This window comes from Oryctolagus cuniculus, chromosome 10 (genome assembly GCF_051225735.1).
Source record: "Oryctolagus cuniculus isolate XC-2025 breed Fujian yellow rabbit chromosome 10, ASM5122573v1, whole genome shotgun sequence".
NCBI classification, from domain to species: domain Eukaryota; kingdom Metazoa; phylum Chordata; class Mammalia; order Lagomorpha; family Leporidae; genus Oryctolagus; species Oryctolagus cuniculus.
The window spans coordinates 104,827,730-104,855,232 of record NC_142876.1 but is presented as its reverse complement, the minus strand read 5'-3'; the positions used below and the strand labels follow the sequence as shown (position 1 = coordinate 104,855,232).

General features: G+C 45.3%; 1 protein-coding gene across 10 annotated transcripts in view; it reads left to right on the top strand.

The window, feature by feature from the left end:
• Window positions 1-27,503, top strand: part of SLC6A20 (solute carrier family 6 member 20) — a 51,673-nt gene that overhangs the window by 5,966 nt on the left and 18,204 nt on the right. For 8 of the 10 annotated variants that reach the window (XM_089305576.1, XM_089305579.1, XM_089305574.1 and 5 more), the window contains exons 2-6: window positions 100-240; window positions 1,174-1,265; window positions 6,179-6,406; window positions 7,277-7,387; window positions 8,133-8,374. In XM_089305576.1, the coding sequence (XP_089161702.1) occupies window positions 100-240; window positions 1,174-1,265; window positions 6,179-6,406; window positions 7,277-7,387; window positions 8,133-8,374 (814 nt within the window). Of the gene's footprint in view, window positions 1-99; window positions 241-311; window positions 444-539; window positions 982-1,173; window positions 1,266-6,178; window positions 6,407-7,276; window positions 7,388-8,132; window positions 8,375-27,503 lie in introns of those variants that run through there. The other 2 variants (XM_089305580.1, XM_089305581.1) reach the window with 2 other exon arrangements.

Genomic DNA, 27,503 nt, shown 5'->3' with positions numbered 1-27,503 from the left:
GCAACTTGGATGACGGGGGGCGTGGCACGGGGGCTGGGACAGGACAGCACGGAGGCCAGCGTGGGCGATGGCCTGGCTCTCAGCTCTGGGCGCCCACAGGTAGCTTCCTGGTCCCCTACGTCATCATGCTCCTGGTGGAGGGGATGCCGCTCCTGTACCTGGAACTGGCCGTGGGGCAGCGCATGCGACAGGGCAGCATCGGCGCCTGGAGGACCATCAGCCCCTACCTCAGCGGCGTCGGTACGTGGGGCCCTCTCCAGCCCCCTCCCACCCTGGGACCCCACCCCCACCCCGAGAGAGCCCAGGAGGGTGCCAGGCAGTGTGGACGGGGGCAGGGGGCGTGTTTGCAGCCTTTCACACCTGGGTTCTGGAGACTGTTGAACTTGAAACCGTGGCACACGGCTTCTCAGGCTGCACCTGCTACAGGACAAGATAGGCAGCACGTGTGTGCACACTTGTGTTGTTTAACAACGAGCGGTCGGTGGTGGTGGGGGTGGGGGGAAGCTGCTTTGAGGGAGGAGGGGGGAGGGGGAGGAGTGAGGACCATAGACCCTAAGGGCTGTGGAGGACCAGCTCAGAGTAGCCCCGGGGGCCCTGCTGCCGGTGCTCCCAGCTCCACCCTTGGGTCCTTGCAGGCTAGGGCAGGACAGCCGCCATCCCCTCCACGCCTGTCCCCTCCCATGCCCCTGCTCTCTGCCGCCACAGGGCAGGTTTGGGTCCAGTGACTCAACCTCAGGTGACCCAAGGAGGGAGCACCTCCCACGTGGAGTGCAGCGTGGTATGTGGCAGTGACCAGGGGCTTCTCCTGTGAGGTTGGAGTCCTAGCACTGCCATAATTAGCTGGTGGGCCTGGGTGAACTGTGCCTCAGGCTTTGCTGTCCCATGGGGATAATTTTACTGTGAGCAACAAAGACATTCTTAGCACCCTACCTGGCATTGACATTGAAAATCATCAGCCTCAAGCCTCAAAGCAAGGGCAAGGTTGGTGGTCAAGGCAAAAGCTTGACTAAGTGCTTACAGCGCATGGGAACGCCCACTACACACACCTGGGGGGGGGGGGTTCTGTGGTCCCTGCAGGCATGTCCTGGGCACTCCTGCCCAGGCTGCCCCCACTGCTGCCTCAGAGTGGGGAGGGCGTCGTCGTCCTAAGCGCCACCCTGTGCCTCCTTGCAGGCGTCGCCAGCGTGGTGGTCTCCTTCTTGCTCTCCATGTACTACAACGTCATCAACACCTGGGCCTTCTGGTACCTCTTCCACTCCTTCCAGGTGAGCCAGAGCCTGCATGCCAGGAGAGAGGAAGGGGAGGAAGACGAGGGCCATAGCATCCATGGGAGCCAGTGGGGGTGGGAGGATGGAGGGGGCCCAGAACCCCCTCACCACTCCCCCAGAGCACTTCCGAACCTGTACCCTGCGGACCCCCTACCCCTTGGACAGTGCAGTCTGTTCCTACTCATGGGCAGGGAGCACCTGTTGGCGGTCAGGTGCAAACAGCCGGGCTCTGAGCTAGAAGCCACTCTCAGATTCCGAGGAGTGAGCCTGACCAGGGAGACAGAGGTTGCCCTAGCACTGGTCCCATGCACTGCCCAGATGTCCAGGCCCGAGCTCCAGCTGCTCACTGTTAAAGCGGCTGTGGCCCATCAGGTGATGGAACGGGACCTTGACTCTGTGCCTGTGAAATGCAGGACTCAATGCAGCGGGACCTGAGATGGCTGTGCATCGAGTGCTCTGAATCTGAGCCCATAGAACCCAGATACTGGCGAGACCCATCCACGTCGGGCTGGTCTCGGCGGAGCAGGGTTGGTGCCGTCCCCCCAAGCCTCCAACTCTGCCAAGAATTGATTTTTCATCCTTCCCTGCAGCTCAGAGCCTCTCTTTGCACCTGGCCTTGGGTCCTGATTGTTGGGCACACATCATTTGTGCTCCTGCAGTCATAAGAGAAGCCAGATCAAAGCAGCAGCTTAAGCAAAAGAGGGTTCTACTGGCTGCACCCTACAAAGTCCAGCAGTCTAACCGCTCAGGTCAAGTTCAAGGGCGGTCACCAGCACCAGACTGTCTTTGGTCAGGTGGAAAGATGGATTGAGGTGGGGAGGAGGGGCCGAACTTTGACTACCTTTAGTGTGCGATGTGGGTTGGAATAAATGTCCATCTCACTCACAGAAATCTTTCATTTAGTTTTTTTTTTTTTTTTCCCAGAGTGTCTTGGCTTTCCATGCCTAAAATACTCTCATGGGCTCTTGAGCCAGATCCGAATGCCTTAAGGGCTTATTCTGAGGCCAGAGTGCTGTTTAGGACATCTGCCAACTTATGAGTCTGCTGTGTATCCATCCCACTTCCCATGTTGGATCGTTCTCTCCCTTTTTAATTCTATTAGTTAGTATTAACAGACACTAGTCTTGTTTATGTGATCCCTTTGACTCTTAGACCTATCAGTGTGATCAATTGTGAACTGAAATTGATCACTTGGACTAGTGAGATGGCATTGGTACATGCCACCTTGATGGGATTGAATTGGAATCCCCTGGCACATTTCTAACTCCACCATTTGGGGCAAGTCAGCTTGAGCATGTCCCAAGTTGTACATCTCTTCCTCTCTTATTCCCACTCTTATATTTAACAGGGACCACTTTTCAGTTTGTCGCTACCCCATTCGCAGAGGAATGACACTAGACCCTGCGCTGTTCTTTCGTCTGCTCGGCCCTTCCCGGGTTGGCTGCTGATCCCTCCACCTCCGTGGAGGGGCGGCTCCCCCTGCCACTTTCCCCGCTTCCGCGGGGGAGCGGCACACCGCCAGCCAGCTCTCTCGGGGGCTGCTCAGATGTTATTTGGATGTTCCCCTTAGATGTTCCTGGTGCATGTTGTCTCTCTCCTCCTTTATAGTCCTCTTCCACCAATCCCAACTCTGCTACCCACACACCGAGCACACTGCTCTCCTCCAATCAGGAGCAGCTCCTGCAGCTTGTCAAGTTGGTGAGAGGCAGCTGTGTAGAAGCTGTTTACTCCTCTCCCAGCGCCATATTGTGGGAGAGCAGATGCATAGAATAAGTCTTAATTCCAGTAACTTAGTCTAGTCCGAGTTGCTCCCCACACAGTTAAATTTAAATACCTAAGAATAATTGTGTGTTAATTACAGAGTTCAACCAATAGTATTAAGTAGAACAGAAAGTACTAAAAGGGATAAAGTATTAAATTGTACATCAACAGTCATGGAAAAATGATAGAAATTTCTATCAAAAAAAGAAACTTGTAAAATTTAGACTCAGCTTCATTATTTGCATAATTGCAAGAAGAAAAGGGGTTTACTGTGTATTAACCTGCTTGAGAAACCAGACCAAGGCAATCTGTAGGTGTGTTTTCCCAGTGGCACTGGATATAGTGAGGTTCCCGGACCTCCGAGGGTCTGATGATTTTGTTTAGTCAGCACAAGGCTTGGAATATCGGAGCAGCACACGCTGTGTACTGTTCTCAGTGGGGTTTTCAGCTGGGTCTTAAAGAGCATATTCTTAGTGAACTTGTGGAAATGATCACATGGCCCTAAAAATACTGAGAGTTTTTTTTTAAGGCTTTATTTATTTGAGAGGTAGAGTTACAGACAGAGAGAGGGAGAGACAGAGAGCAAGGTCTCCCATCTACTGGTTCATTCTCCATATGGCCACAAGGGCCAGAGCTGCGCCAATCTGAAGCCAGGAGCCAGGAGCTTCTTCCAAGTCTCCCATGTGGGTGCCAGGGCCCAAGGACTTGGGCCATCCTCCACTGCTTTCCCAGGCCATAGCAGAGAGCTGGATTGGAAGTAGAGCAGCCGGGACTTGAACTGGTGCCCAAATGGGATGCTGGTGCCACAGGCAGAGGATTAACCTAGTATGTCACAGTGCTGGCCCCACAGAACTAGTTTTTTGAATTTGAAGGGAATCGTAGGGGAAAGAAAGTAAATGTTTCTCCTTGGTTTGCAGAAGGATACCTTAGCAATGCTGAAAACCAGAGATACTTTAAGGAGTTTTGTAAAAATCAGAAAAAAGATTTAAGTAAAGACTTATTAAAGAAAAAACTAAAACCCCATGCATTTAATTGGCTTATTGTCAAGTCACTAATTCTCATTCTGTTTTATCTTGGTGCATTTCTTTATTATAGTTCTAGAAATTGTTATGTCATCCCTGAATCTTCAAATTACCAAAAACTGTGTTTAACAGTACCTGTTGGAGTCATTTTTATGAATCTGATAGCAAATATGTTAGGGATGAAAACTGTGGGTGACAAAAGACTTAAAATAGTCATGGTCACAGTGTTGATGGGAGTTGTACAGGTGATAAGGACATTTATTTTTCTATGTCGACTTTTAGGATAACTTACAGTGTCACACCAGAACCATCAGGTGTTCATTAGTTTTAGGCAATCTCTGGAACATTTATGTCACAGAAATAACATTTTTTCCCAAAGGAATGCACGTGAGGGTTTTTTTTTTTTTAAGATTTATTTATTTACTTGAAAGAGTTACACAGAGGAGAGGCAGAGAGGGAGGGAGGGAGGGAAGCAGGGAAGGAGGGAGAGGTCCTTCACCCAATGGTTCACTCCCCAATTGGCCACAACAGCCAGAGCTGCACCGATCTGCACCGATCCGAAGCCAAGAGCCAAGAGCTTCTTCCGGGTCTCCCACACGAGTACAGGGGCCCAAGGACTTGGGACATACTCCATTTCCTTCCCAGGCCATATCTGAGAGCTGGATCAGAAGTGGAGCAGCTGTGTCTTGAACTGGTGCCCATATGGAATGCTGGTGCCCCAGGCCAGGGCATTAACCCGCTGCACCACAGCGCCGGCCCCAGAAATAAACTTTACATCACCGTATTATTTGGCAATGCTTCCCACTGGGTCCAAGAAGCCCGAGAAACTAACTAGTTTGCATCTCTACAAGATGAGAGATCCATCCTTTGAGGATCTCCAGTGGCCCTGGAAAATCTCCCAGTCAAAAGTCTGAACTTGGAACTTTGGTACCAAGGGAGCCAGGATGTCCAAAAATTGAAAACACTTGTCCCAAATAAGATCACACATCATTGAAAAATAACATTCACTCATCTAGAATGAATTAACCAGAGACAGCAAGTGATCACCTCGATGACTCTGAGAGTAAACTGAGGTTTAGAAGAACGTTAAGACGCTTAATTTTCCTACATCCTTTGTTTCCTGGCTCCAGGCACATCACTATTTTAAGAAAACCCTATTAGTATAAACACCGAGAATGACCCTGGGTTTGTATCAGTGTGTTCTTGTTCAGTTTTTATAAACTCAATCTTATCATCCTGATTCAAACCAACTTGAACCCAGCAATTCTCTCTGCAAGCTTTGTCCTTTCAAACCACCTGCTCTCGCTAAGCCTGCTTGCTACCGCTGTGCCGTCTCTGTCTTCCAGGCTGGAACAATCCAGTCGCTGTACGCTAAGATAAAAATCATCATCGGCCACACAAAACTCTTACCACCCCCCCCATAAAGCGTTTCTAGCTCTACTCACTGCAAATTTGGTTTTGTTTTTACAACTTCTTTGTTCCCTCCCCTACCCCCATACTAGCTCCTTTCTGGCTTGGCAGACGGACTCCTCTATTAGCGGTTTATTAGCACTTCCTCATTTAGGTGAGCGTTTACTTGTCTGTAAGCAATTGTAGTACAGTTCCTTGCGATTGTCACCACGTGGACGCCAGGGACGAGCACATGGCTGCTACACACGGAGCTCTTACAGCTCATGTTTCCGAACGTGAGCCCGGGAAGGAGCGGGCACAGACACCAGGTCCTAAAGGGAGGGTGGGATTCCAAGGATGAGAGGGGGACCCCTGGGTCTCCCACTCACAGAGCTGCACCTCGGGGCTGTCGCTTCCCCTACAAGCAGTCTGAGGAGCGCCAGCGAACACACGGGGCAAGTAGTTTCCCCAGCAGCTTGGTTTGTTTTAAAAAAAATTAAAAAAAGCTGCTTTTATCGTTTTTTTTTTTCTTTTAATTAAAGGAAAACAAATTAAATATTTCTGCCAGAGAGAGCGAGCTCCCATCCGCGGTCGTCCTGCCTTTCGGGGACCCGCACCTGCCCTGCGGGGCCCACACCACGCACACACCACGCACACACCACCCACACACTGCCACGGTGACCGGTGACCCAGGCCTCAGCCCCGCCTCCCCCTAACACGCTTGTTTTGGCCCCCCAGGACCCCCTGCCGTGGTCCGTGTGTCCCCTGAACGCAAACCGCACGGGCTACGACGAGGAGTGCGAGAAGGCGTCGTCCACGCAGTACTTCTGGTACCGCAAGACCCTCAACATCTCGCCGTCCATCCAGGAGAGCGGCGGCGTGCAGTGGGAGCCGGCGCTCTGCCTGCTCCTGGCCTGGCTGCTGGTGTACCTATGTATCCTGCGGGGCACCGAGTCCACGGGCAAGGTGGGCGGGGGCGCTTTGGGGGCGGGGCAGGGTGGGGCGGGGGCGGGGCGTCCCTGCGGGGGCGGGCCCGGAAGCAGGCGCCTGTGCCCCTGGCTGCAGGCAGCCCCGAGGGGTTGGCTTCCAGGAGCGGGAGCTTGCTGGGGTGGAGGGTACCTGTGGTGCTCGTGAGAACTTAGCTGTACAAGGTTGTTGCTGTGTCTTTGTCAACTTGCATATTTAATGAGACCGTCGCTTTCCCAGTTCATTCACAGATGTGTTCCGCGAGGACATGTCAGGACATGATATGTCTATCCTTTTTGAAAAATCACTTAGTATTTTCTTGAGAAGAAGAGAGGGAGAGAGAAGTCTTCGAACTACTACTGGATTCTGCAGATGCCTTGAGTGACCAGAACTGGGCTAGGCTGAAGCCAGGATGTCGGACTAGATCTCCCACATGGATAGCAGTGACCCAAGTACTTGAGCTCAGAGCTCTGCCTTAGCACAGACACTGGGCTCACGACTTAGACTGTGTTTTCTTGGCATAGTGATTTCTTAGCACGTTGAAAATGTTGATGTGAGTGGTATCTCCAGTCCTGTCTCCAGTCCTTTCTAGAGTCAGGTCAAGTTGAAGGGAGGTGGAAGGACGGAGGCCTCAGTACCTGTTTGCCTCCTCTCTGCTGGACGAGAGCTCTCCTTGTGGTGCTCACAGGTGTGACAGCCGCGTCCCTCCAGCCCCACATCCGACCCTGTGTGCAACCAAGAACGCCAGCACCGAGTCCGGCTGTGGGCAGCTGGGGCGCAGCCCGAGAAGCCAGAACTGGAGGTGATGCCCGGGGGCCCGCCCTGGTCCCCACCTCCACAGGGGGCTGACTGTGCGCCTCACGCCCGCAGGTGGTGTACTTTACTGCGTCGCTGCCCTACTGTGTGCTCATCATCTACCTGGTCAGGGGCCTCACGCTCCACGGAGCCACCAACGGCCTGAAGTACATGTTCACTCCCAAGGTGCGGCTGGGGGCGGGCTTGGCGGTGTGCTTGGTGCATCCAGCTGCCTCCTGGGGTGCCTGGGAAGAGGGGCAGGGGCAGGGTAGCTGGAGGCTGTACCCAGGGGTAGTGCTGTGAGTCCCTAGGCTGCGGCAAAGGCTGGGGTCCCCCAGGGGCCTGGGTCCCCGTCTCAGCCAGGTGGTCCCCAGCCCTGTTCTGGGGGTCTTCAGTGTTTCAGCACCCCGTCCCTGACCCCTGACTGTGACCCCTCCCTTCTGGCATCTGCCCAAAGCTCACCCCAAGTCCTTCCCGTGCTGTCAGCTGGGCTGGGCACCATGGCCCACTGGAGCCTGTGCACGCCTTTGCCTCCTGTGTTTGCTGGGATCCCTTCCCAACCCCTCATTGGCCAGAAACACCCTCGGTGCTGTCATCAGTAGGGGGCGCTGTTGCACTAGCGGAGAGAGACAGTCTTCATTTGGAAACAAAATGACAATAGCATTCTGCAAGGTGTCCGCTCATCCACCCCCTACACCAGTGTCAGTATGGGGTTGACCCAGACCTGGCCTGTACCAGCAGCCACATGACCATCCTGCTTTTAGGCCACCATAGCTGATCCGAAGTGGGGGAGCTATGTGGTTCTGTGCTGGGGATTGCCGGCTGGCTGTGGGGTGCTGGTCCCTCCCTCTGTTGGACCTCCTTCCCCTGGGATCTCAGAGTCTGGATTCCCACGTGAGGCCTGTCAGCCCTGTCCCTGCTGGCTTTGCAGATCGAGCAGCTGGCCAACCCCAGGACCTGGATCAACGCAGCCACACAGATCTTCTTCTCCCTGGGGCTGGGGTTCGGTGGCCTGATCGCCTTTGCCAGCTACAATGAGCCCTCCAACAACTGCCAGAAACACGCCATCATCGTCTGCCTCGTCAACAGCTCCACCTCCATATTTGCCAGCATTGTCACCTTCTCCATTTACGGCTTCAAGGCCACCTTCAACTACGAGAGCTGCTTGCAGAAGTAAGCCCAGCCCTTCCCAGGAGGCCTGGGCCTTGCGGGGGGGAAGGGGGGAGGAAGGAGGCGGGTCTCCAGAGTTAATGGGAGGGGAAATAGACCTGTTCCAGAGTCCTTGATCCAAGCTCGCGCCACTGCTAGGAGCTAGGAGCTCCGGCAAGTCAGTGTGTGCCTCACAGGGCTGAGTGCAGGGGCGTGTGTGTACGTGTGCTATGTATAGTCCACAAATAAGAGTAAATGTGATGTTTGTCTTTCAGAGTCTGGCTTATTTCACTTAGCATAGTGGTTTCCAGTTCCATCCATTTTGTTGCAAAGGTCCAGATTTGATTCTTTTTTATGGCTGAGTACTATTCCATCATGTATATACTCCACATTTTGTTGATACACTCATTAGTTGATGGACATCTAGGTTAATTCCACATCTTTGCTCTTGTGAATTGGGCTGCCATAAATGTGGGAGTGTCGGTGTCTCTTTAATTAGCTGATTTCGTTTGGGTGTAGTCCCAGGAGTGGGATAGCTGGGTTATATGGTAGATGCATTGTAGTTTTCTGAGGAGTCTCCATACTGTCTTCCATAATGGTTATAACAATTTGCATTCCTACCAACAGTGTGTTAACATACCCCTTTCTCTACAAGCTTGCAAGTATGCTATTTTTTTATTTTAAGGTTACAGTCATCCTAGCTGGAGTGAGGTGATAGTTCATTGTGGTTTTCATTTGTGTTTCCCTGTGGCTGATAAACTTGAGCATGTTTTCATGCGTCTATTGGCATTTCAATGTCCTCCTTTCAAAATGTCCCTTTTGTTTGCCCATTTCTTAACTGAATTGTCTTGTTGAATTTCTTGAGGTCCCTATATATTCTGCGTGTTAATCCTTTATCAAATGCATTTTGGAAAAATTGTCTCCTATTCTTTTGGTTGTCTCTTCACTTTGCTAATTCTTCCTTTGCTATGCAGAAGATTCTTAGCTTGATGTAATCTCATTTTGTCAACTTTTGCTTTTACTGCAAGTAGTTCTGGGGTCTTACCCAGAAAGTATGCCTAGGCCAATGTCTTGCAGCATTTCCCCTGTGTTTTCCTCTAGTAGTTTGATAACTTAGGTCTTAAACTTTGATTCTTGGAGTTGGTTTTTGGATATGGTGTATCGTATGGGTCAATTTTCAGACTTGTGCATTTAGAAATCCAGTTTTCCCAACATTTGTTGAAGGGACTGTCTTTTCTCCAGGATTCTAGCTCGTTCATCAAAGATTGGTTGGTTGTAGGTGCATGGATTGGTTTTTGGGATTTCCATTTTGTTTCCATTTTGTTCCATTGGACAATCTATTTTTATATGGTAGCATGCTGTTTTGATTATAATAGCCCTGCATTATGTCTTTTTTTTAAAGATTTATTTCATTTATCTGAAAGGCAGAGTTACAGAGAGAGGCAGAACCAGAGCGAGAGAGAGGTCTTCCATCTGCTGGTTCACTTCCCAAATGACTGCCACAGCCAGAGCTGTGCCGATCTGAAGCCAGGAGCCAGGAGCTTCTTCCCAGTCTCCCACGTGGGTGCAAAGGCCCAAGGACTTGAGACATCTTCTGCTGCTTTCCCAGGCCATAGCAGAGAACTGCATCGGAAGAAGAGCAGTCAGGACTCGAACCGCCACCCATATGGGATGCTGGCGCTGCAGGCCGGGGCTTTAACCTGCTGCGCCGCAGCACCAGCCCCCTGCATTATGTCTTGAAATCTGGTATCATGATACCTCTTGCTTTGTTTTTTTTTTTTTTTTTTTTTTTTTTTTTTTTATTTTATTTTTTGACAGGCAGAGTGGATAGTGAGAGAGAGAGACAGAGAGAAAGGTCTTCCTTTGCCGTTGGTTCACCCTCCAATGGCCGCCGCGGCCGGCGCGCTGCGGCCGGCGCACCGCGCTGATCCGATGGCAGGAGCCAGGAGCCAGGTGCTTTTCCTGGTCTCCCATGGGGTGCAGGGCCCAAGCACCTGGGCCATCCTCCACTGCACTCCCTGGCCACAGCAGAGGGCTGGCCTGGAAGAGGGGCAACCGGGACAGAATCTGGCGCCCCGACCGGGACTAGAACCCGGTGTGCCGGCGCCGCTAGGCGGAGGATTAGCCTATTGAGCCGCGGCGCCGGCCTGCTTTGTTTTTATTAAGATTTCTGGGGCCAGCATTGTAGCACAGCAGGTTAAGCCACGGCCTGCAACATTGTCATTCCATGTGGGCATTGGTTCAAGTCTCACCTGCTTCACTTCTGATCTAGCTCTGTGCTAATGTGCTTGGGCCCCTGCCACCCATGCAGAAGTCCTGGATTGAGTTCCAGGCTCCTGCTTTGGCCTTGCCCAGCCCTATCACAGCCATTTGGTGAGTGACCCAGTGGTTGGAAACTGTGTGTGTGTGTGTGTGTGTGTGTGTGTGTGTGTGTGTTTGTGACTCTAGCTTTCAAAGAACTAAATCCTTAAAAAAAAAAAAAAAAAAAAAAAAGAATACTTTGACTATTTGGAGTCTTGGTGTTTCCATAAGAATTTTTGAAATTTTTTCTAGTTCTGTGAAGAATGTCCTTGGAATTTTGATGGGACTGTATTGAATCTGAATCTGTATATTGCTCTGGGTACCATGAACATTTTGGTAATTTTCTTCCAACCCATGAACATGAAAAATTTTTCCTTTCTTCGTGACTGCATTTATTTCATTAATGTTCTGTGACCTTCGTTGTCAGGTTCTTTCACAGCCTGGGCTACATTCTTCCCAAGGTGAAGTTTTTGTGGCTTTTGTGAATCCAGCAAGTTCCTGCGCGGGCGCATCATGGTGGGTGTGTAGGAATGGGATGGACTTCTGTGTGGTGATTTCAGATCCTGCAACTTGAATGAATTCTCTGAAGAGTTCTGATAGTCTCTAAGTGGAGTCTTTCAGTTCCCCTTTATAAAGAACCCTATCATCTGCCAGCAGGGAGAATCGGACTTCCGCATTTCCAATCTGTATCCTGTTTGGATTCTTGTTCTGGCCTGATAGCTCTGGCTAAAATTTCCAGACGATATTGAAAAATAGTGGTCAGAGTGGACATCCTTGTCTGGTTTTGGATCTTCATGGAAATGCTTCCAGTTTTTTCCCATCCAATATGATGTGTTGAAATAGTCTCCTATATCCAATCAAAAATTTTTTTCTAATGAAAGGATATTTTGGCAAGTGCTGTGGCTCAATAGGCTAATCCTCCGCCTGTGGCACTGGCACCCTGGGTTCTAGTCCCGGTCAGGGTGCCAGATTCTGTCCCGGTTGCTCCTCTTCCAGGCCAGCTCTCTGCTGTGGCCCAGAAAGACAGTGGAGGATGGCCCAAGTGCTTGGGCCCTGCACCCATATGGGAGGGAGACCAGAAGGAAGCACCTGGCTCCTGGCCTCAGATCAGCGCAGCGCACCGGCCATAGCAGCCATTTGTGGGGTGAACCAACGTAAGGAAGACCTTTCTCTCTGTCTCTCTGTCTAACTCTGCCTGTCTAAAAATAAAAAAAAAAATAATGAAAGGATTTTGTATTTTATCAAATGCTTTCTCTTCATCTATTGAAATCATCATATGGTTTTTATCCTTTTTTTCTTTGATGTGATGTATCACGTTGATCAATTTGTGTTTGTTGAAATATCCCTGCATCTCCGAGATAAATCCCGTTTGCCCAGGGTGGATAATATTTTTGATGTAATGTTGGTTTCAGTTTGCTAGATTTTATTGATGATTTTTGCATCTGTGTTCATCCAGGATATTGGTCTATAGAGTTTTTTTTTTTTCTATCTTTTAGAATGAAAGTAATGCTGGCCTCATAGAATGAATTTTCCTTTTTCTTGAATAGTTTGAGAAGAATTGGGACTAAGTCTTCCTTAAAAGTTTGGTAAAATTCAGCAGGGAAGCAATCTCTTCTGGGCTTTTCTTTGTTGAGAGACTATTACTGGCCTGATCGATCTGGTTTCCTGTGTCTGCCTGCCTCAGTTTGGTAAATTATATGTGTCCAGAAATCTTTCCATTGCTCCCAGATGTTCCAGTTTGTTGGCCTGTAGTTACTCACAATAGTTCCTCCTGATTCTTAGTATTTCTGTGTTATCAGTTGTAATATGCCTTTTTCATCTCTGATTTTTGAGTCTTCTACATTTTTTCTTGATAAGTTTTTCAAAAAACTACCTCTTCATTTCACTGATCTTCTTTTTTAAATTATTTATTCGAAAGACAGAGTTCCAGGAAGCAGGGAGACATGTATGTACATGCACATGCACACATCAATCAATCTGCCAACCGCTGGTTCACACCCCAAATGATCTCAATGGCTGGGCTGTGCCAAGTCAAAGCCAGGAGCCTGGAGCGTCATCCAGGTCTCTCACATGGGAGTAGACACAGAGAGGTCTTCCATCCAGTAGTTCACTCCCCAGTTGGCCAAAACAGCTGGAGCTGGGCCAATCTGAAGCCAGGAACTAGGAGCTACTTCCTGGGGTCTCATGTGGGTGTAGGGGCCCAAGGACTTGGGCCATCCTCCACTGCTTTCCCAGGTACATTACTAGGGAGCTGGATCAGAAATGGAGCAACTGGGACTCAAACCTGCGCCCACATGGGATGCTGGAGCTTTAACCCGAATCGCCAGCCCCTCCTTTTAAGTCTATTTATTATTATTACCGAACACTTAATCCTTTTTATATGATCAGCCTAACACTTAATTATATCAGTATGCTCACTTTAATCCTTAAAATGCTATTTTTAAACACCCAGCTTAAGGGGATTTGGGATCCCATGACAAGTTTTTAAACTGTACTCTGAGAAGTAAGCCTGTAGGAATGGATGCAGAACTGTACAGTTTTGTAGTTACAACTTAATACATTTCACTACTACTGCTTAAGGAACATGGTGACTCTTCTCACTGTGCCCACCCTTCTATCCCCCTCTCCTCCTCCATTATTTCCACTCTTATTTTTAACTAAGATCTATTTCAATTAACTTTATCCACATATTATTATCTCCATGTTGAGTAAATAGTTCAACAGATGGTATGAAAAAAAAAAAAACTTTTTCTCAACAGTCAAGACAAGGGCTGTTCAAAGTCATTGCTTCTCAGAGTGTCAATTTCACTTCTACAGATTGGCTTTTAGGTGCTCTATTAGTTATCACAGGTCAAGGAGAACATATGGTATTTGTCCCTTTGGGACCGGCTGCTTTCATTAAGTATGGTGTTTTCCTGTTTCATCCATTTTATTGTGAATTTCCAGATGGCATTTTTTAACACTGTGTAATATTCCCTGGTGTACATATCCCATAATTTCTTTATCCAGTTTCAATTGACAAACATTTGAGTTGATTCCATGTCTTAGCTATTGTGAATTGAGATGCAATAAACAGGGGTACATGGGGCTGGTGCACAGTAGGTTAATCCTCCACCTGTGGCGCAGGCATCCCATATGGGCACCAGTTTGAGACCAGGCTGCTCCTCTTCCAATCCAGCTCTCAGCTGTGGCCTGGGAAAGCAGTAGAAAATGGTCCAACTCCTTGTGCTCCTGCACCCACGTGGGAGACTGGGAAGAAGCACCTGGTTCCTGGCTTCGGATTGGTGCAGCTCCAGCTGTTGCGGCCATTTGGGGAGTGAACCAATGGAAGGAAGACTTCTCTCTCTGTCTCTCCTCTGTCTGTAACTCTGTTTCTCAAATAAATAAATATTTTTTAAAATAGGGGTACAGATAATTCTTTCATATGCTGATTTCATTTCATTTGGATAAATTCGCAGGGGTGGGATGGCTGTCATGTGGCAGGTCTATATTCAGGTACCTGAGGTATCTCCATACTGTCTTCCACAGTGGCTGTACCAGTTTACATTCCCACCAACTGGGGATTAGAACACCTTTTTCCCCACATCCTCGCCAGCATCTGTTGTTTGTTGATTTCTGTATGAAAGCCATTCTAATGGGAGTGAGGTGAAACTTCATTGTGGTTGTGGTTTGCATTTCTCTCATGGCTAGTGAGCCTGAGCATTTTTTTCATGTGTCTGTTACCCATTTCTTTGGAAAAATGCCTGTTTAAGTCCTTTGCCCATTTAACAACTGGGTAGTTTGTTTTGCTGTTGAGTTTCTTGATCTCTATATATTCTGGTTATTATCTTTTTTAAAAATTTTTTATTTATTCAAAAGAGTTACAGAGAGAGGTAGAGCCAGAGAGAGAGAGAGAGAGGTCTTTCACCCACTGGTTCACCCCCCAGATGACCGCAATGGCCAGAGCTGAGCCAATCCAAAGCCAGGAACCAGGAGCTTTTTCCAGGTCTCCCATGTGGGTGCAGAGGCTCTCCTGCATTCCCAGGAAATAGCAGAGAGCTGGATTGGAAGAGGAGCAGCTGGGACTCAAACCGGCACCCATATGGAATGCCGGCGCTGCATGTTGGGGCTTTAACCCACTGCGCCACAGTGTCATCCCCTGGTTATTAATCTTTGATCAGTTGCATAGTTTGCAAATAATTTCTCCCATTCTGTTGATTGTCTCCCTACTTTGCTAAGTGTTTCTTTGGCAGTATAGAAGCTTTTCAATTTGATATAATCCCATTTTTCAGTTTTGGCTTTGATTGCCTGTGCCTCTGGGGTCTGTTCCAAGAACTCTGTCTGTGCCAATGTCTTGCAGAGTTTCCCTCAATGTTCTCTAATAATTTGATGGTATTGGGTCATATATTTCTGTCTTTAATCCATTTTGAGTGCATTTTTTGTGTAAGGTGTAAGGTAGGGGTCTTGCTTCATACTTCTGCATGTGGAGATCCAGTTTTCCCAGCACCATTTGTTGGAGACACTGTCCTTGCTCCAGGGATTGGTCCCAGCTCCATTGTCAAAGATAAGTTGGTTGTAGATGCTTGGATTGATTTCTGGTGTTTGTATTATGTTCCATTGATTTATCCATCTGCTTTTGTACCAGTACCAGGCTGTTTTAATTGTGACTGTCCTGTAGTCTGTCTTGAAATCTAGTATTGTGATGATGCTGGCATCGTTTTTGTTGTAAAATGTTGCTTTAGCTATTTGAGGTCTCCTGTGTTTGCATATGAATTTTAGCATTATTTTTTCTATATCTGAGAAGAATGTCTTTGGTATTTTATTGATAATGCGTTGAATCTGTAAATTGCCTTTGGAAGACATTTTGATGATACTGATTCTTGCAATTTGTGAACATCAAAGATTTTTCCTTTTTTTGTATTTTCTATTTCTTTCATTAATGGCTTGTAATTCTCAATGTAGAGATCTTTGACATCCTTGGTTAGTTAACTTTATTCCAAGGTATTTGATTTTTTTGGTAGCAATTGTGAGTGGGGTTGATCTTGGGAATTCTTTCTCAGCTGTGGAATTGTCTGCGTATACAAAGGCTGTTGATTTTTATGTGTTGATTTTATATCCTGCCCTTTTTCCAAATTCTTCTATGAGTTCCAATAGTCTCTTGGTGGAGTATTTTGGATCCCCTATGTATAGAATGATGTCATCTGCAAATAGGGATAGTTTGACTTCCTCCTTCCCAGTTTGTATGTCTTTGATTTCTTTTCTTGCCTAATGTCTCTGGCTAAAACATCCAGGACTATACTGAATAGCAGTGGTGAGAGCAGCCATCCGTATCTGATACCGAATCTCAGTGGGAATGCTCCTAACTTTGCCCCATTCAATTGAACACTGGTTGTGGGTTTGTCATAAATTGATTTGATTCTGTTGAGGAATGTTCCTTCTCTACTCAGTTTGCTTAGAATTTTCATCAGGAAAGGGTGTTGTCTTTTATCAAGTGCTTTCTCTGCATCTCTTGACAAAATCACATGGTTTTTGTTCTTCAATTTGTTAATGTGATGTATCATGCTGGTTGTTTTGTGAATGTTGAACCATCCCTGCATACCAGGGATAAATCCCACTTGGTCCAGGTGAATGATCTTTCTAATGTGTTGTTGGATTCAATTGGCTAGAATTTTGTTGAGGATTTTTGCATCTATGTTCATCAGGGAAATTGGTCTGTAGTTAACTTTCTCTATTGTATCCTTCTCAGTTTTGAAATTAAGGTGATGCTGGCTTCATAGAAAGAATTTGGGAGGATTCCTTCCCTTTCAGTTGTTTTGAATAGCTTGAGAAGAGTTAGAGTTAGTTCTTCTTAAATTTCTGGAGGAATTCGGTGAAGCCATCTGGTCCTTGGCTTTTTTGTTGCTGTTGTTGGGTCTTTATTACTGATTTAATTTCTGTCTTGATTATGGGTCTGTTTAGGTTTTCTGTGTCTTCATGTCTCAGTTTAGGTACATTATGTGTCTAGGAATCTATCCGTTACTTCTAGGTTTTCCAGTTTGTTGGCATACAGCTCTCTGTCTTAATTTCTGATGATGATTCTTATTTCTGTGGTGTTGGTTACATTTCCTTTTTCATTTCTTATTTTTGTTGTTTGTAAGATTTATTTATTGATTTGAAAGGCAGAGTTACAGAGAGGCAGAGGCATAGAGAGATAGAGAGGTCGGTCTTCCATTTGTTGGTTCACTCCTCAGATGGCTGCAATGGCCAGAACTGTGCCGATGCAAAGCCAGGAGCCAAGAACTTGTTCTAGGCCTCCCACATGGGTGCAGGGGCCCAAAGACTTGCCCCATCTTCTACTGCTTTCCCAGGCCATAGCAGAGAGCTGGATAACAAGTGGAGTAACTGGGACTTGAGCCAACACCCATATGGGATTCTTGCCCTGCAGCTGGGCCAGTGAGATGTCAATTTTTTTTATTTTTTCAAAGAACCAGCTCTTCATTTCCTGATATTTTGCATTTTTTGTTTTATTTCTTCTCTAATTATTCCTTTGCTCCTACTAGCTTTGGGTTTGGCTTGCTATTGTTTTTCTAGGTCCTTGAGATGCGTCAATAGCTCATTTCTTTGGTGCCTTTCCAAATTCTTGATGTAGGCAACGATTGCTATAAACTTTCTTCTTAACACTGCTTTTGATGTATACCGTAAGTTTTGATTTGTTACATTGTCATCTTCATTTGTTTCCAGAAATTCTTTGATTTTTTTTAATGACCCACTGTTCATTTAGAAGCATGTTGTTCAACCTCCATGTTTTTGCATATGTTCTAGAGATTCCTGAGTTGTTGTTTTGCAGCTTCAGAGAAGATGTATAGTATGATTTCAATTTTTATGAATTTGCTGAAACTTGCTTTATAGCCTAGTATGTGGTCAATCCTAGAGAAAGTTCCATGGACTGGTGAGAAGAATGTGTATTCTGTGGCTATTAGATAGAAAGTTCTGTAGATATCTGTTAGGTCCATTTGGTGCATAGTGCCCATTAACTCTGTTGTTTCCTTGATGATTATCTGTCTGGTTGATCTGTCCATTGCTGGAAGTGGAGTATTGAAGTCCCCCATTACTATTGTGCTGGAGTCTATGTCTCCCTTTAGATCCATTAACATTTCTTTTAAATAGCCAGGTGCCCTGTAATTAGGTGCATATACATTTATAATAGTCACTTCTTCCTGTGGAATTGATCCCTTAATCATTGCACAGTGCCCTTCATTGTCTCTTTTAATAGTTTTTATGTTAAAGTCTATTTTGTCTGATATTAACATGGCTACACCAGCTCTTTTTTGGTTTCTGTTGGCATGGAATATCTTTCTCCATCCTTTCACTCTCAGTCTGTGTGCATCTTTGCTGATAAGATGCGTTTCTTGTAGGCAGCAAATAGATGTGTTTTTTTTTTTTTTTTTTGACTGGCAGAGTGGCCAGTGAGAGAGAGAGACAGAGAGAAAGAGAAAGGTCTTCCTTTTGCCGTTGGTTCACCCTCCAATGGCCGCTGCAACTGGCGCGCTGCGGCCGGCGCACCATGCTGATCCGATGGCAGGAGCCAGGTGCTTATCCTGGTCTCCCATGGGTGTAGGGCCCAAGTACTTGGGCCATCCTCCACTGCACTCCCGGGCCACAGCAGAGAGCTGGCCTGGAAGAGGGGCAACCGGGACAGAATCCGGCACCCCGACTGGGACTAGAACCTGGTGTGCCGGCGCCGCAAGGCGAAAGATTAGCCTAGTGAGCTGCGGCACTGGCCAGATGTGTTTTTTTAATCCATTCAGCTGGTCTGTGTTTTTTAATGGGAGAGTTGAGGCCATTTACCTTCAGGGTGACTATTGATAAGTAACGACTTTGCCCTGCCATTTTCCATAAATATTCCTATTGTTTACATTGGATTTCCTTTGTATTTTTACTGGGAGATTTTCTGCCTTCATCTTCTTTTTTTTTTTTTTTTTTTTTTTTTTTTTTTTTTTTTTTTTACAGGCAGAGTGGACAGTGAGAGAGAGAGACAGAGAGAAAGGTCTTCCTTTGCCGTTGGTTCACCCTCCAATGGCTGCCACACCTGGCGCGCTGCGGCCGGCGCAATGCACTAATCCGATGGCAGGAGCCAGGTACTTATCCTGGTCTCCGATGGGGTGCAGGGCCCAAGTACTTGGACCATCCTCCACTGCACTCCCTGGCCACAGCAGAGAGCTGGCCTGGAAGAGGGGCAACCGGAACAGAATCTGGCGCCCCGACCGGGACTAGAACCCAGTGTGCTGGTGCTGCAAGGCGGAGGATTAGCCTAGTGAGCCGCGGCGCCAGCCCCTTCATCTTCTTTCATAGTGATGTTTCTGTGTTTCTGTGTGTAGCGTATCCTTAAGCATCTTTTGTAGGGCTGGACAGGCAATGACGAATTCCTTCAATTTCTGTTTGTTATGGAAGGTCTTTCTTTCACCTTCATTCATAAATGAAAACTTTTCAGGGTACAGTACTCTGGGTTAACAGATTTTTTCTCTTAAAACTTAGAATATATCTCTCCATTATCTGCTAGCCTGTAGGGTTTCTGATGAGAAGTCCACTATGAGTCTAATTGGAGATCCTCTGAAAGTAATCCAGCGTTTCTCTTGTGCACATTTAAGAATGTTCTATTTATGTTTCACTGTGAAGAGTTTGACTATTATGTGTTGTGGTAAAGAACTTTTCTGGTCATGTCTGTTAGGAATTCTGTGTGCTTCCTCTACTTGGATGCCCCATTCTTGCTCCAAATTAGGAAGGTTTTGTGTTGTTAGTTCACTAAAAAGGCCTTCTAATCCTTTCTCTCTTTCCATGTCTTCAGGAACTCCTAAGACTCATATATTGGGTTGTTTGATAGTATCCTGGAGATTCTCAACAGAGATTTTTTAGTTTTCTAATTTCCTCTTCTTGTTTTTGGTCTGACTATAAAATTTCCAGATTTGTCTTCTAGCTTGGATATTCTTTCATTTGCCTCACCAGCTCTGTTAAGACTTTCCATTGCATTTTTATTTGATCTATTGAGTTCTTTGTTTCTAGTATTTCATTTTGATTTCTAAGATCTCAATTTAATGAGAAAAATTTTCATTCTTATCATACATAGTTTTCTTTAGTTCATGAATTTGACTGCTTCTGAGCAGTTCAATGATTAGTTTTTAGAATTCCATTTCTGGCATTTCCTCGATCTCTTCGTCTTCACATTCTAATGTTGAAATGTTCTAGTGTTCCTCTGGGGGGCTTATAGTGTCTTCCTTATTCTTGGTTTTTTTTTTTTTTTTTTTTTAATTTTTGCCTTTATTTTTTGGCATTTGTAGAATTTTTTTCTCTCTGGTTAGATCTGTGGTTCGCAGGCATGCAAGGTACCCGCTGGCTGCAGCCCCCTGGTTTCTAAGTTATGCTGATGGGTTGGAGAGTTCCCCAGGTGGCTCTTCCCCGCCCCTCCTGTTGCCAGGCAACTGGCACAGGAGCTGGGGTGGCTGCCCCCTGCCTGTGTCCAAAAGTAGTGTCAGCTCTCCCCCTGCTGGCAGCAGGTCTTTGCTGTGGTGGGGAGGGAGAGAGACATGCTGGCTTTTTTTTTTTTTTTTTCCCTGTCTCTGGACAGTTGGTCACCTGCTGTCATAGGGGATTCTCTTGGAACTCCAAAAGCCATTCCCTAAGCTCTCCCTCCCATTTTATCAGCAGCGCCATTGACCCAAGGGGTCTTCTCTCACCTGGCTTGCTGGGGTGGGCATCCTCCTCCCTGGATCCAAGTGGGTGGGTCTTCTGTTGTGTATTTGCTCTTGGGGCGTGGATCTGGACCACCTCTACTAGGCTGGCAGATTTCCCACCACCGCTCTCCTGTAGCTTTATCTGGAGTTTACTCTGACTGCTTTTTTAAATAACAGTTTTGCCTCACGTGATCAGACCGTCCTGTTGCTATTCTGCTATCTTGGAATCCTACACTTTCCTTTTTTTTCCTTTAGAAAGCTTTTATTTAATGAATACAAATTCTTAGGTACAGCTTTCGGAATATAGCAGTTCTTCCCCCCATACCCTCCCTCCCACCCCTTCTCCCTCTCCCATTCCATTCGTCATTAAGATTCATTTTTAATTAACTTTATATACAGAAGACCAACTCTATACTAAGTACAGATTTCCACAGTTTGCACCCACACAGACACACAAAGTATAAAGTACTGTTTGAAGACTAGTTTTTTATTTATTTATTTATTTATTTTGACAGGCAGAGTGGAAAGTGAGAGAGAGAGACAGAGAGAAAGGTCTTCCTTTTGCCATTGGTTCACCCTCCAATGGCCGCCGTGGCCGGCGCGCTGCGGCCGGCACACCGCGCTGATCCAAAGGCAGGAGCCAGGTGCTTCTCCTGGTCTCCCGTGGGGTGCAGGGCCCAAGCACTTGGGCCATCCTCCACTGCACACCAGGGCCACAGCAGAGAGCTGGCCTGGAAGAGGGGCAACCAGGACAGAATCCAGAACCCCGACCGGGACTAGAACCTGGTGTGCCGGCACCGCAAGGCAGAGGATTAGCCTAGTGAGCCACGGCGCCGGCTTGAAGACTAGTTTTACCATTAATTCTCATAGTACAACTCATTAAGGACAGAGATCCTACATGAAGAGTAAGTGCACAGTGACTCCTGTTGTTGATTTAGCAATTGACACTCTTACTTATGATGTCAGTGATCTCCCAAGGCTCTTGTCATGAGCTGCCAAGGCTATGGGAGCCTTTTGAGTCCACAGACTCCAACACTATTTAGACAGGGCCCTAAGCAAAGTGGAAATTCTCTCCTCCCTTCAGAGAAAAGTACAACCTTCTTTCCACTGGGATCTCACTCACAGAGATCCTTCATGTAGGTCATTTTTTGCCACAGTGTCTTGGTTCTCCATGCCTGAAATGTTCTTATGGGCTTTTCAGCCAGATCCAAATGCTTAAGGACTGATTCTGAGGTCAGAGTGCTGTTCAGGGCATTTGTCATTCTATGAGTCTGCTGTGTGGCCTGCTTCCCATGATGTATCATTCTCTCCTTTTTAATTCTATCAATTATTATTAGCAGATAAGGTCTTATTTATGTGATCTCTTTGACACTTAATGCTATCTATATAATCAGTTACACACTTAATATGATCACTTTAACTTGTAAGATGGCATTAGTACCACCTGCTTAATGGGATTTGGGGTTCTATGGCATGTTTTTAGCTTTACTCTTAGGGGTAAGTCCATGGGAATCTGTGCTGAACTGTACATCTCCTCCCTCTCTTATTACCACTCTTACTTTTTATTAGGATCTATTTTCAATTGGGTTTAAGCACCCATGAATAAATATGTGTTAAGTAAAGAGTTCAACCAATGGTATTAAATAGAAAAAGAAAATAGTAAATAATAATAATAAACTGTTCCTCGACAGTCAAGACAAGGGCTGTTCAATCATTGCTTCTCATAGTGTTAATTTCACTTCTACAGGTTGTTAGGTGCTCTGTTAGATGTCACAGATCAGCAAGAACATATGGTATTTGTCCCTTTGGGACTGGCTTATTTCACTAAGTATGATGTTTTCCAGATTAATCCATTTTTTTGCAGATGAACAGATTTTTTTTCCTTACCATTGTGTAGTGTTCCACAGAGTACATATCCCATAATTTCTTTTTCCAGTCTTCCGTTGATGGGCATTTAGGTGATTCCATGTCTTAGCTATTGTGAATTGAGCTGCATTAAACATAGAGGTGCACATAACTCTTGTATTTGCTGACTTCATTTTCCCTGGGCAAATTCCAAGGAGTGGGATGTCTGGGTCATATGGTAGGAATATATTCAGACTTCTGAGGTATCTCGATACTGTTTTCCACAGTGTTGTACCAGTTTGCATTTCCACCAACAGGTGGTAAAAAGGGTACCTCTTCCCCCACATCCTCGCCAGCATGTGGTATTTGTTGTTTGCTGTATGAAAGTCATTCTAACTGGGGTGAGGTGAAACCTCATTGTGGTTTTGATTTGCATTTCCCTGACGGCTAGTGATCCTGAATATTTTTTCAGTGTTGTTGGCCATTTGGATTTTCTCTTTTGAAAAATGTGTGTTTAAGTCCTTGGCCCATCTCTTAACTGGGTTGTTTGTTTTGTTGTTCTGGAGTTTCTTGATCTCTTTGTAGATTCTGGTTATTTATTCTTTATCAGTTGCATAATTTGCAAATAATTTTTCCCACTCTGCTGCTTGCCTCTTCACTTCCAAACTGTTTATTTTTGCAGTATAGAAACTTCTCAATTTGAAATAATTCCATTTGTTTATTTTGGCTTTGCCTGTGCCTCTAGTGTCTTTTCCAGGAACTCATTGCCTGTGCCAATATCTTGCAGGGTTTCTCTGATAGTCTTTAATAAATTGATGGTGTCGAATCATAGATTTGGATCTTTAATCCATGTTGAGTGGATTTTTGTGTAAGGTGTAGGGTAGGGGTCTTTCTTTGTACTTAGGCATGTGGAAATCCAATTTTCCCAGCACCATTTGTTGAAGAGACTCTCCTTTCTCCAGGGATTGGTTTTAGCTCCTTGGTCAAATATAAGTTGGCTGTAGATACTTGGATTGATTTCCAGTATTTCTATTCTGTTTCATTTTGGTCTGTCCATCTGTTTTTGTTGCAGTACCAGGCTGTTTTGATTATAACTGCCTTGTAGTGTGTCTTTTTTTTTAAGATTTATTTATTTATTTGAAAGTAGAGAAACACAGAGAGAGGAGAGGCAGAGAGAGAGAGAGAGAGAGAGAGAGAGAGAGAGTGTCTTCCATCTACTGGTTCACTCCCCGATTGGCTGCAACAGCCAGAGCTGCACCAATCTGAAGCCAAGAGCTTCCTCCAGGTCTCCCATAAGGGTGCAGGGGCCCAAAGACTTGGGCCATCTTCTGCTGCTTTCTCAGGTCATAGCAGAGAGCTGGATTGGAAGTGGAGCAGCCAGGACTAGAACCAGTGCAATATAGGATGCCAGCACTGCAGGCGTCATCTTTACCTGCTACACCACAGTGCTGGCCCCATAGTATGTCTTGAAATATGATATTGTGATGCCTCTGGCTTTGTTTTTGTTGTATAAGATTGCTTCAGCTATTCGAGGTCTCCTGTGTCTTCATATGAATTTCAGAATCATTTTTTCTATATCTGAGAAGAATGTGTCTGATATTTTCATTGGTATAACATTGAATCTGTAAATTGCTTTCAGAAGGATGCACGTTTTGATGATAGATTCTTCCAGTCCATGAACATGGAAAATTTCTCCTTTTTTTTTTGTATCTTCTTCTATTTCTTTAATGTTTTGTAAGTCTCATCGTAAAGATCTTTGACATCCTTGGTTAAATTTATTCCAACGTGCTTGATTTTTTTGGTAGCTATTGTGAATGTGATTGATTTTAGAAGTTCTTTCTCAGCCATGGCATTGTCTCTGTAAACAAAAGCTGTTGCTTTTTGTGTATTGACTTTATATCCTGCTACTATATCAAACTCTTCTATGAGTTCCAATAGTCTTTTCTTGGAGTCCTTTGGATCCCATATATATAGAATCATGTCATCTGCTGTTGCTGTGGATTCATTCCTGAGAGGAGGAGCGGGGGGTGGGGGTGGGCAAGAGGCGCGGAGTCACCACACAGACCCCGGGAGTCGGGTGAAAGCTGGCCTGAGGCAAGCAGCCTGCAGACTGGTTTATGTCAGTTGCTACAGCAGCTTATATAGCCAAGGCAGCCAATCCAGTCAAGGGGTGGTCTATGCCCTAACCAATCACAGCCTGTTGCCAGGCAGTTTCCAAAGCCATCCAATCACAGCCTGTTGCCAGTCAGGCTGTGTTGCCAGGCAGTTTCTGAAGCCATCCAATCACAGCCTGTTGTCAGGCTCTGTTGTTGTGTGGTTTCCTAAGCCATCCAATCACAGCCTATTGCCAGGCAGTTTATGTTGTCAGCGGCCATCTTGGCATGACCTTCTCATTCCACCACAATCTGCAAATAGGGATAGTTTGATTGCCTCCTTCCCAATTTGTATCCCTTTGGTTTCTTTTTCTTGCCTAATGGCTCTGGCTGAAACTCCCAGGACTACACTGAATAGCAATGGTGGGAGTGGGCATCCCTGTTTGGTACCAGATCTCAGTGTGAATGCTTCCAAGTTTTCCCCATTCAGTAGGATGCTGGCTGTGGGTTTGTCATAAATTGCCTTGATTGTGTTCAGGAATGTTCCTTGTATACTCAATTTGCTTAGAGTTTTCATCATGAAAGGGTGTTGTATTTTATCAAGTGTTTCTCTGTATCTATTGAGATAATCATATGGTTTTAATTCAGCAGTTTGTTAATATATTGTCTAGCACATTGCTTTGCAAGTGTTGAACCATCCCTGCATACCAGAGGTAAATCCCACTTGTTCTGGGTAGATTGTCTTTCTGATGTGTTGTTGGATTCAATTGGCTAGAATTTTGTTGAGGATTTTAGCAAATATGTTCATCAGGGAAATTGGTCTGTAATTCTCTTTCTCTGCTGCATCTTTTTCAGATTTAGGAATTAAGGTGATGCTGGCTTCATAGAAAGAATTTGGGAGGATTCCCTTTCTTTGAATTGTTTTGAATAACCTGAGAAGAATTGGAGTGAGTTCTTTCAATATCTGGCAGAATTCAGCATTAAAGCTATCTGGTCCTGGGCTTTTCTTTGTTGGGAGGGTCTGTATTACTGATTCAATCTCTGTCTTGGTTATGGGTTTTTTAAGGTTTTCTATGTCTTCATGGCTCAATTTAGTAGGTTGTATGTGTCCAGGAGTCTACCCATTTCTTCTAGGTTTCCCAGTTTGTTGGCATACAGCTCTTCGTAGTTATTTCTGATGATTCTTTTTATTTCTGTGGTGTCTATTGTTACATTCCCTTTTTCATCTCTGATTTTATTGATTTGGGTCTTCTTTCTCCTGTTTTTTGGTTAGTTGGGCCAGTGGTACGTCAATTTAAAAAAAAAAACAGCTCAACGTTTGGCTGATCTTTGGTATTGTTTATCTGGATTCAATTTTGTTGATTTCTTCCCTAATTTTAATTACTCCTTTTTAAAATTTTTTTTGTTAAGATTTATTTATTGATTTGAAAGTCAGAGTTACACAGAGAGAGGAGAGGCAGGAAGAGAGAGAAAGAGGTCTTTCACCCAATGGTTCACTCCCCAATTAGCCACAACAGCCGTCCATATGGGACACTGGTGTTTCAGGCCAGGGCTTTAACCCACTAGGCCACAGAGCCAGACCCAATTACTCTTTTTCTCCTACTACTTTTGGTTTTGGTTTGCTGTTGGTTTCTAGTTCCTTGAGATGCATTGATAGCTCTTTTTTGGTGCTTTTCCAGTTTCTTGATGTAGGTACCTATTGTTATAAACTTCCCTCTTAACACTGCTTTTGCTGTATCTCTTAAGTTTTGATATGTTGTGTTGTCTTCATGTGTTTCCAGAAATTCTTTGATTTCTCTTTTGATTTCTTCTATGACCCACTGTTCATTCAGGAGCATGTTGTTGAGTCTCCATGTGTTTGCATATACTCTAGAGATTCCTGAGTTACTGATTTCCAGTTTCACTCCATTGTGGTCCAAGAAGACGCATGGTATGGTTTTGATTTATTTTTTAAATTTTCTGAATTTTGCTTTATGAACTAGTCTGTGGTCAATCCTAGAGAAAGTTCCATGCACTGCTGAGAAGAATGTGTATTCTGCAACTATAGGATGAAAAGTTTTGTAGATATCCGTTACATCCATTTGGTCTGTAGTGTTGATTAACTCTACTGTTTCCTTGCTGATTTTCTGTCTGGTTGATCGGTTCACTGCTGAAAGTAGAGTATTGAAGTCCTCCAATACTATTGTATTAGAATCTAAATCTCCCTTTAAGTTCTTCAACATTTCCTTTAAGTTGCCAGGTGCGCTGTAACTAGGTGCATATATGTTTATAATAGTTATATCTTACTGTTGAATTGATCCCTTAATCATTATATAGTGCCCCTCTTTGTCTTTTTGAACAGTTTTAGTGTTGAAGTCTGTTTTGTCTGATATTAACATGGCTACACCAGCTCTTTTTTGGTTTCTGTGGCATGGAATATCTTTCTCCATCCTTTCACTTTCAGTCTGTGTGCATCTTTGTTGGTGAGATGTGTTTCTTGTAGGCAGCAAATAGATTTTCTTTTTTAATTCCTTCAGCCAGTCTGTCTTTTAACTGAGGAGTTCAGGCCATTTACTTTCAAGGTGGCTACTGATAAGTAATGACTTTGCCCTAACATTTTTCCAAGAATCTTCCTATGTTTTACTTTTGGATTTCCTCAATGCAGGCCAGTTTACTGAGATCTTTTCTTGCTTTACCTTCTTTCATAGTGATGACCATGTTTCTCTGTTTCCTTTGTGCAACACATCTTCAAGCATCTTCTGCAAGGCTGGACAGGTGGCAACAATTATTTCAGTTTCTGTGTTATGGAAGGGCTTTATTTCACCTTCATTCATAAATGAGAACTTTGCAAGGTATAATATTCTGGGATGACAGTTTTTTTTTTTCTCTTAAGACTTGGAATATATCTCACCATCCTCTCCTAGGCTGTAGGGTTTCTGTTGAGTAGTCCGCTGTGAGTCTAATTAGAGATCCTCTGAGAGTAATCTGGCATTTCTCTAGTGCACATTTTAGAATCTTGTCTTTATGTTTCACTGTGATGAGTTTGACTACAATGTGTTGTGGCGAGGATCTTTTCTGGTCATGTCTATTAAGAGTTCTTTGTGCTTCTTGTACTTGGATGTCCCTTTCTTTCTCCAAATTAGGAAGGTTTTCTGTTATTTCACTAAAAAGGCCTTCTGATCCCTTCTCTGTTTTCATGCCTTCAGGAACTTCTAAAACCCATATATTGGGTCTTTTTGTAGTGTCCTG